General features: G+C 44.2%; 1 protein-coding gene across 1 annotated transcript; it reads left to right on the top strand.

Moving 5' to 3' along the window:
• Positions 1–952: 952 nt before the first annotated feature.
• LOC134015919 (rab GTPase-activating protein 1-like) lies at positions 953–8,415 on the top strand (the record flags this gene model as incomplete). The annotated part of the gene is made up of 8 exons (XM_062455405.1): positions 953–1,173; positions 1,819–1,993; positions 2,369–2,529; positions 2,853–2,963; positions 3,822–3,888; positions 4,180–4,282; positions 6,253–6,419; positions 8,289–8,415. Coding segments are annotated over 8 exons (1,132 nt in total), but the record flags the coding sequence as incomplete, so codon positions are not given.
• Between the last annotated feature and the right edge of the window lie 817 nt (positions 8,416–9,232).

Consider the following 9,232-nt stretch of genomic DNA (forward strand, 5'->3'; position numbering starts at 1 on the left):
GCAGGTATGGTAGCATCCCACTCAAAAGATACATGGGCTTGGTGCCCAAAGAGACAAAGACACATGATATGACATGATGGGGATCTCTTAATAGTTTGTTTGATAAATGGTTTGTTACTGGAGTAACTCATGACCAAAATAGATGGAAAAAGTTGCACTCAATTACGACTTTCCTAAAATAAATAAAATATGGGTTACGGTAACCCTATTGTCACAGAACAGTGGTGTTCATTGTGTTTTACTAATTACAAGGATAGTTTCGCTGAACTTAGTGATGCATGGTGACCCAAACCTATGAGTGAAGAGGATCTTTACCACACATGCTGCACGCCATGCTACACGGAGCAGAGGAGTGCAGAGTAGAAGTGCTACCGACACAGTTTTTCCATAGCATAATTCACCTTGGTATTGACTGCTCCACACAGCATACGCCACCAGATGACTCATCAGAATGAAATCAAATGACTAAGAAAAGGTTCATTTACTGCTTATGTCACAAACATTTTACTCTGTAGGATTTGTGGCCTGTTTTTAGCAAGCGCTTCTTTTCAGACATCAATGCATTTCTGCTGCCTCCTTTAGAAGTGGCAGCGCAAAACTGTGTGTTTGACGACTGCTAGGCAGCTGCAGGTGCTGCACTCTTCATTGTTCTGCTTCCTGTTTGTAGAGTGCGAAAGTGTAGGTTAGACTGACCCCCAACTTCCTGTCCCCAAAACTTGCTTCCTCTGCAACGCTGAACTAATTTGGAACCGACTGATAGTGTTCCGTTATTATCCTGGCTGCAAAAGTGAGGTGAAACTTTGAAATAGCGCTTCTTCTCATTAGCAAGGCATGAATCGGCATGCTGTTTCTCTACTTCCCCTGAAAACATTTTCCTTGCTTCCTTTCTATGTCAGGTAACTGCTGCGCTCTAACCCTCCGTTCTACACTCACAATCTTTGACCTTTGACCCCCCACCCCCACAGTGGCGGAGGTGTGTCCAGTGGCCAGCCCCACCACCCAGGAGGAGGACAGTGTCCAGTTCAGCAAGCTGTCCTACCTGGGCTGCACCTGGGTGAAAGCCCCACGCAGTGAGTCGGAGGCCCAGAAGGCCATGGCCACCCTGCGGGCAGAGAGTGCCATCCCCATCCCCGTCACCCTCCATGTGCCCAACGTGTCCGACGGCTGTGTCCGGTCAGTCTCATAGCCTCGTGCACACGCACACACACAGATACACACGCACACATGCACACGCTCACATCCACACATCCACCTTTCCCTCATAGCACTCTGTGTACGAATGTTACAGACGCGTATGGACACATACCCACTCATTCAATACAGTCTGACCAACCTTATGTCATTCAAGTTATACACACACAAATCAAATCTGAGGTTGTAGCTCAAGAATACCGCAACATGTAATTTGGCAGCCTGAGTATTGCACTTGGTAAACATGTGCAAAACCCCACAACCCTCTCACAGTCAGTCTTAAATGACTGTGCATCAGCTGTAACCTTTTAAAAGAGGAAATGGGCTAACTAGAGTTGCGAGGTTGAAACTGAGACCATTATTTTGAAGGAATTACTCCATACACTTGACAGGATTGCAACAGAATTGTTATAGTGACATTACATCAAAACACACCGCCGAACCACTACTATCCCATTGTTTAAAAAAATAATAAAGTATGAAAAATACAGAAACCTGTTAGATACAGAATCCCTACCACTTCAACTGAATCCGATTCAGACACTGCTGCAGTGTTCATCACTATCTTGTAAGTGCACAGTAACTGGAGTGGTGAGGTGAAACCTCTGTTGTTGGGCTGTGCATCAGGGTGGTGGACCAGGCGTCAGGCACGGAGATCGCCTCCTTCCCCATCTACAAGGTGCTGTTCTGCGCCCGCGGCCGCGAGGGCCTCCTGGAGAGCGACTGCTTCTCCTTCACGGAAAGCTACCGCAGCTCCGAGGACTTCCAGATCCACGTGTTCTCCTGCCACATCAAGGAGGCTGTGAGTTTCCTGCCCTAAAACGACACCCCTGAACTACCTATCTCTCTCAGATGTTTTCCCTGGGAGGAACTCCTAAGCTAACTGGACTGGGATGGACGAGATCATGTTCTGCTCCAAGCAGGTGATACCAGTCCTGTCATATCCCATCAGGGACTTCCATTTATCATGATTGGATGCGGGCCTTGGAGTATTGAGACAGGGCCCAAATGCCATTTAAAATATTTGTGGTTGAAGCTAAATGTTCATGCCACGCCCTGAGGGTTTGTGAGAGCCCATCCGCTATTGATTCCCTTCATAATGCACACAGGAGGCCGTGTGAGGGTGCTCTTAAGACCAGCCTTGTAGATTTTCCCCTATGCTCTCCTCCAATCACAGGTGAGTCGTATCCTGTACAGCTTCTCCACGGCGTTCAGGCGTTCCTCCAGGCCAGTGCCAGACGTGAGGGACCCAGCCCTGCCCCTCTCCCCAGACAGCGACACGTTCACCTTCACCGTTTCCCTGGAGGTGCGCGAGGACGACAACAAGGGCAACTATAGGTCAGACACAACCCACAGACTGCACAAACACCTCCCCGATACACAGTTATACAGACACGCGCATATATTTCCACAGCTTATGAAAGAAACTGGATTTTACCTTGCTAATGGATTTGGAAATAGTTGGCAAGGGGCATGCCGTTTACTAATATTTCACCATCATGTTTGTTATCTCAAGGATTGTGTTTGACCTCTTTTCCCGAAATAAACCGTCCGTTGTTATTCATAAAGCTGGCCAAGTTGAGGAGATTCCATTTTTGATGAGGTCGATTGTTGATGGAAATATAATTTCTAATTCTATTTTTCCCGTTATTACTCCTCAGCCCGGTTCCTAAGGACAGAGACAAGTTTTACTTCAAGTTGCGTCAGGGTGTTCAGAAGAAGGTGGTGGTGACAGTCCAACAGATGAGCAACCAGGAGCTGGGCATTGAGAGGTGAGGAGGGATGGATGCTATACAAAGGGTCCTTAACAGCATAATGAAACAACCCCTTTAAAAATTTGTTTTTAAAGGGTCATGTTGGGGAGAAAAAAAAACACAGTACCCTAACCTATTTACAGAAAAGGTTTAGAGGCAAGTTACTGAAATAGTCAAAGAAAAACATCAACAGGAAATTGTCTCAAAGCAACTAGCACATTAGTTCAGAGGAACTAACCTTACTGTCTTCCCCCTGGTTATTGTGCTAAAACAAGTTCTTCATGTTATAAATAGGCACTCTTTGTCCTGTTTGTGAGTCAGTATTCTTTATAACTTAACCGTGATGGCTGTTTATTAATGTGCTTGATCAGCAACAACACCCAAACCATAATTGATTTATGGTCATCAAAGTAATAAAAACAAACACATTTTATACAGAATTATTGTCAAGTGGTTCATTACTGAACTTTGGTTTATAATTTCTTTGTGGAAGTGCAGACAAAAATAGTGTGATTCTCACAGCAACCACTTGATGGCGCTCTGTCTTCATGACAGGAACAGGAAGCGTTTGGCATCCTGAAAAGATGCTACCATCGCCGGGCTCCAGTCCAATCAGATCGCACTGCCAAAATGTATTAATTTATTAGCAAAACCAGGGCCTTCACAAAGTCAACTGTCAATGGTTGTTTGATTGCTTCAGTAAAAAGAATAAATACAAATGTATTATTTTTATTTATCGATATTCCAGTAGTGATGTTAATAATAATAATATTATTAATATTTTAATGTTATTATAACACAAAGATAAGGTGATGAAATATGAGCTGCATTTTCTCACATTTTGTTTCTGTTTTGTACTCCCTTCATCTCCACTAGGTGCTTTGGAATGTTGTTGAGTCCTGGACATAAGGTCCGCAACAATGACATGCATCTTCTAGATATGGTGAGTTCTCCTGGAGCCTGGGAATCAGATAGTAAAACTAGAAGCAATACTTCTCCACCACCTTTACCTGTTTTCTGATAAATTAGTGTATGTACAGATAAATTAAAAGAACTGGTATAAAGATTTACCATGAAGTGAGAAATTTATTTATTTATTTATTATTTATTACATTTGTAAAGATATTTATGAAGATAGATGGATGGATGGACAGACAGATAGATAACTGTACTTAATTCATTCCTTGGGGCGAGTGTGTGTGTTAAGTGGTGTGGTGTGCTGGTTGGTGTGTAGGAGTCCATGGGGAAGAGCTCGGATGGGAAGTCTTACGTGATCACAGGCGTGTGGGACCCCAACATCACAGCCTTCCAGGCGCTCAACGAGGACACACCTAAAGGTAAGGCCCAGCATTCAACTCTGACGGGTTACTTTAGAATGAATACTGTTACCGTCAAATGTATATAAAAGGAGTAAATGAATTTGCTTTCAGCTCTTTTCCATTTGTTGACAGGGATGAAAATAAGAGAACTTTTGGAAAATATAATGTCAGGTGTTTGAGTGTGTCAAGTCATTTTCAACCAAAGATCATGACACAGTAGCCAATACTCCAGCCTGCAGTAGTCACCAATCGCATGTTAGCGACTGCAGAGTGGTTTGAAACACCAGTATTTGTCTGTGAAGCTCTTGTGTTGTATTAATAAATTCAAATCCGGTGCAGCCGAATCCACATCAGGACATCCCTATAGTCCTTGTGTGTATATCTTGGCGGCATGCTAATATATCCTTGGCTCCTTTGGTGGGACAGAGGTGAATGTGATGCAGGGCAGATTACAGGGTGATGGATGAAGGAAGGCTCTGGAGATTCTGTCCTTTGCCTGTTAAAGGGTAAATGTGTGGATCTTGGAGGATTGCTAATATATTCTCAGTAATAAAAACACAAGATGGCAATATTTTATAACCAGGATACACGCAGGATGTGCCATAATCCAACAACAAAAAAACTATTGGAGTTCTTAAAAAGGCCATTAAAATAAATTGAATGCTCAAAATGATTGTTGTTGTTGAGATTCATGTTTCTCCACATTGTGTACACCGCAGTACAGGCATTTTAGAGAGTGGTGTTAGTGCAGAACCTCGCCTCAATGAACTCATTATATCAAGTAAATTAGAAAGCCCGGCAACTTGCTGACTCTTTAAGTCACGAGAGTTTGACTTGAGACTGTATGGCAGGTTGTCAAACCCACCTAGCTTAGGGGAGTTAGGTGGTCTGAGCCACAAGCCACACCAGCACACAGAACCACTCTTAAAAGTGTAGATTCTGAAGAAAAAGGCCTGGAGGTTGGAGTATTGATAACTGACCGGTGTATGGCTGCAAGCAGGCAAAAAGCAGACAAAAAAATTAAAATTCAAAGATATCAAAATGTCATTGCTCCTCTTCTTTAAAGCACTTCCCTGTTAAAACATAGATATTTGCTGATTGACATACATCCTACCCTCAGAATAGATTTGAGTAAATTGGTGTTAAATTGTAACATCTACAGATCTAGATGAGGCCTTCTCTAGTTTTTCTAGTTTTCCCCAGACTCATTTCTCATTAATGTCACTGACACTGTTTCGAGACGGCGGAGAAAACTATACTCTGCCAACTGAAGTTTGAGAGGATCTTGTTTTATGGAACATCCTTCCAAACCAACATTTTACGCTTGACTCTATCGTAATTGGAATCTATTTTAGGCGATTTCTTACAGGGGCGGTGTATTTTCTTTTTCAAGTTAATTAAAATAATAAAACCCTCTGAGTGTGAAAGAGGTTATTTGCCTCTGTAGCACAGTTTGTTAGATGGCTATCTGTTCTTGTTTTCCTCTCCTTCTATCATTGGGTTCCCAGTTGGAGAATCTGCAAGATTAGTCAGCCTGAATCACTTTTCTTTTGTACATTACATTTAATGGCAAAATCTGGTCTTTACTACAAACTATTTTGTCGAGATTTTAGTTATCTTCTTTCTTTTTCTTTGTCAATACTGTACTTCTCACAACTCCTCCTTTTGAGTAAATCTCAGGGAAATATGTAGCACTGATGGCACAAAAAATGCTTCTAGTGAAACCTTGTCGTATGGTGTTATGAATTATAAATCAAACAAACAACAAACGCAACATGCAAATCCAAGACTGTTGTAGTGTACCGTTCTGTACACTTACATGGTGTGTCAACCCACAACAGTCACTTGGAATTGAGTCGGTGACACAATGTATGTTTTGATGTCCCTGTTGGCACTACAAACACCAACACTAAATCACCAAACCCTGTCCACACACCCTTTCTGACAGCGTGTCACCCCCATCACCATGTGTGCTCTTGTGATTTCAGATAAGCAGGTGTACATGACTGTGGCGGTGGACCTGGTGGTGACTGAGGTAGTGGAACCGGTTCGCTTCCTGCTGGAGACCCTGGTGAGGGTCTACCCTGCCAACGAACGCTTCTGGTACTTCAGCCGGAAGGCCTTCAGCGAGACCTTCTACCTCAAACTCAAACAGGTACTGTACATGAACTCCGCCCGAGTTATTCTCTACGCGGTAGCTGCAACTGACCCTTACTTGAAGACACGAGGTGGTTGAGGTGTTTCTCTGCGACAAACATCCGTTCTCGATTCGTTTGTCTCTCTGAGCTGAATTCGCGATCGACTCCTCAAAGACGGCTCTCTCCTGAGACAAAGACACCAGACACTTCCACTGCATCCCTGTCAACATGACCACGCCCAAAACACTCGACCCCGTGCATGACCAAGCAGAAGTCCTGTCGTTAAAAATGCGAGGGTCAGGAGTCAAAGAGGAATCGATGACTTTGCACGCGGATACAGGGGTCCCCCAGACAAGTCATTTCCACAGGTGCTTCAAAAGCAACTGCAAGGCTTAAGCAGGAAGGTTCTCTTCACTATCCTCTCTGTTGTAAAAAAAGGCAAATCTCCTTAGCATGCTCTTGGGGACCCCACCAAGCAGCAAACCGTCGGCTTTGTATCATCGGGAGCTAATAAGAGTCTACATCTCATTATCACGCGATAGCAATTAGCGTCGGTGCCTGAATCGCTGCCTGATTGCCTCTCTAGTTATCTCATCAGCACCAGGAAGAATGCCTGCGCTGTGGTTAAAAGCTAATTAAAAGATAATATGGTCTTGTTTGCATCAGATTCTAATCTGACGTCCGTATTATTTTATTCTTATTTGTGACTTCCAGGCCCTCTCATTAGGGCGGGAGGAATGGGTTCTAATCATAGCCGGCTGCCTCGCAGAACTGAAACCGGGAATGGAAAGCGTTTGGTGATTGCATTAAAACCAGTCTTTAGGCTGCAATACACTTTGTTTCCACTCTATTCATGTGACTGGGGACACATTTGAGAGATACAGTAGGGAATGTGTCTTAATAATGTGTATAATTTTTTTTACAAAAAAAATAAATCTGAAGACTGAACTGCTCAGAGGAGACTAATGTCATCCTGACACACGCGGGTCGTTAAGAGTTTTAGCCAGCCATTCACCGGCTTGATGGAAGATTCTCACACTAAGCTGACAACTCCCCCATGTAGCCTTGGTGTAGATCCCTTGGCTGGTGGAGGCCAGCGCACAAGTCAAGTGCAACTGCCAAGTCAACACAGGGACAGACGTGCCAACAGGACTACAAACTGGAGTTATGACAAATCTGCTAATTTTAGAAGAGACCTGCGTAGCTGAGCCGAGACACTGACTCTGACCGTGCCTGTCTCCCTGTGAACCCCATTACCAGACACTCTCTCTCCCCTCGCGTTCTCTCCTTCTCTTTCTCTCTCCTTCTCCAGCTCACTCACTCCCTCCCTCTCTCTCTCTCTCTCTCTCTCTCTCTCTCTCTCTCTCTCTCTCTCTCTCTCTCTCTCTCTCTCTCTCTCTCTCTCTCTCTCTCTCTCTCTCTCTCTTTCTCTCTCATTCCTTCTTTCTCTCCCCCTCTCTCGCTCTGTCTGCCAATTCTTCATTTAATTTCCTCCTGTACGTGTAATTATATTTTCCCTGCTCCCCCCAGGGCAGTGGCAAAGGTGATGCTAACTTTGGGATTGGCTTTCAAAGGTTTCAAAGCTCTAAACATATTGAGGTTGCAGAAGGAGGGGGCCCCATTGCGACACTGCCGGCTCTAAGCTGATGCTATTTTCAATTTGGGGAGAAAAATATTGTCCTTGAGCCATTGTGGATAATAGTTTTACTTTATGTTCGATCCTAGTTTTACACACAGGTCTATTGCAAACTGCTTGTGAGCTTTTGGAGTGTGTTTTAGAACGAAATATTGAATCGAGTATTAAATAAGTGTTTTCCTCTGTGGTGTTTGATGGTGCTTGGTATCTAACCTATAAGGATGATCAGATTTTGATTGTGTGTGTGCAGGGCAGTGAGAAGGGCAGTCAGGGCGACGCCGTGTTCGAGGTGGTGAGCCTGCAGAGAGAGACGGAGAGGGCCACTGGAGGACGAGGGAGACTGGCCTCCCCAACTGAGGAAGAGGAGCCAGAGGAAGGTATGGATCTCTCTCTCTCTCTCTCTCTCTCTCTCCGCGCTGTCGTTTTCTGCCCAGTTTCCTCCACTTCAGCCTTCTGTCTACTTTTTACCTTCTAAAAACCTGTCACCATCATCCTTCTTTTCCCCCGTGTCTCACACTTTCTCCGTTCATCCGCTTTACCCCCTTTACCTGCACACCTACATTTACATTTAGCAGACACTTATCCAGAGCGACACCTCCATCTACCTTGCCACGTAGTTCAGAAGTGTGCTGCCCTTTACCTTTCTAACTCCCGAGGTCACGGCTAGAACTCTCTTCCCCCAGGTGAATCACGGTTTGTTTCACTCAGCATGTGAGAACTGATGCCGACATCATTTCATTATTACCAGACATGTCTTGATGAAAATGTGCATTTTCCGTTTTCTGAAAATGCACAACATGTTCTGTTCAAGTAAAAAAAAAAAAAAACGCTTGGCGTATTGGATTGCCTTCAGGAATGTGTAATACAGATTTGCTTTGGCGCAAATAGCTTGTTGGGAACAAATATTATTAATGTATATGTATTTTTCAACCATTGTTCTTCTTGGAGCGGTAAGGTCGCATGCAAATGAGAGAATCTGTTCACATACCCCTCCCCCCTCGCAAATTAAGTGCTATCAACATGTAGGCGTTCTTCACATTTTCTACAGAGACACCCCCCACAAACGCTCCTTTCTATTTGCCTGCTAAGAATCAACTGTGAAGTTTAATTTAGTTTGGGCCCCCTGGAGAAGGATCCCTGGCAAGCATGTGTGTGTGCATTTTGTGTAGGGGGGGGGGAGGGTGTGTGTGTTTG

Source organism: Osmerus eperlanus, unplaced genomic scaffold, assembly GCF_963692335.1.
Source record: "Osmerus eperlanus unplaced genomic scaffold, fOsmEpe2.1 SCAFFOLD_814, whole genome shotgun sequence".
Taxonomy (NCBI): domain Eukaryota; kingdom Metazoa; phylum Chordata; class Actinopteri; order Osmeriformes; family Osmeridae; genus Osmerus; species Osmerus eperlanus.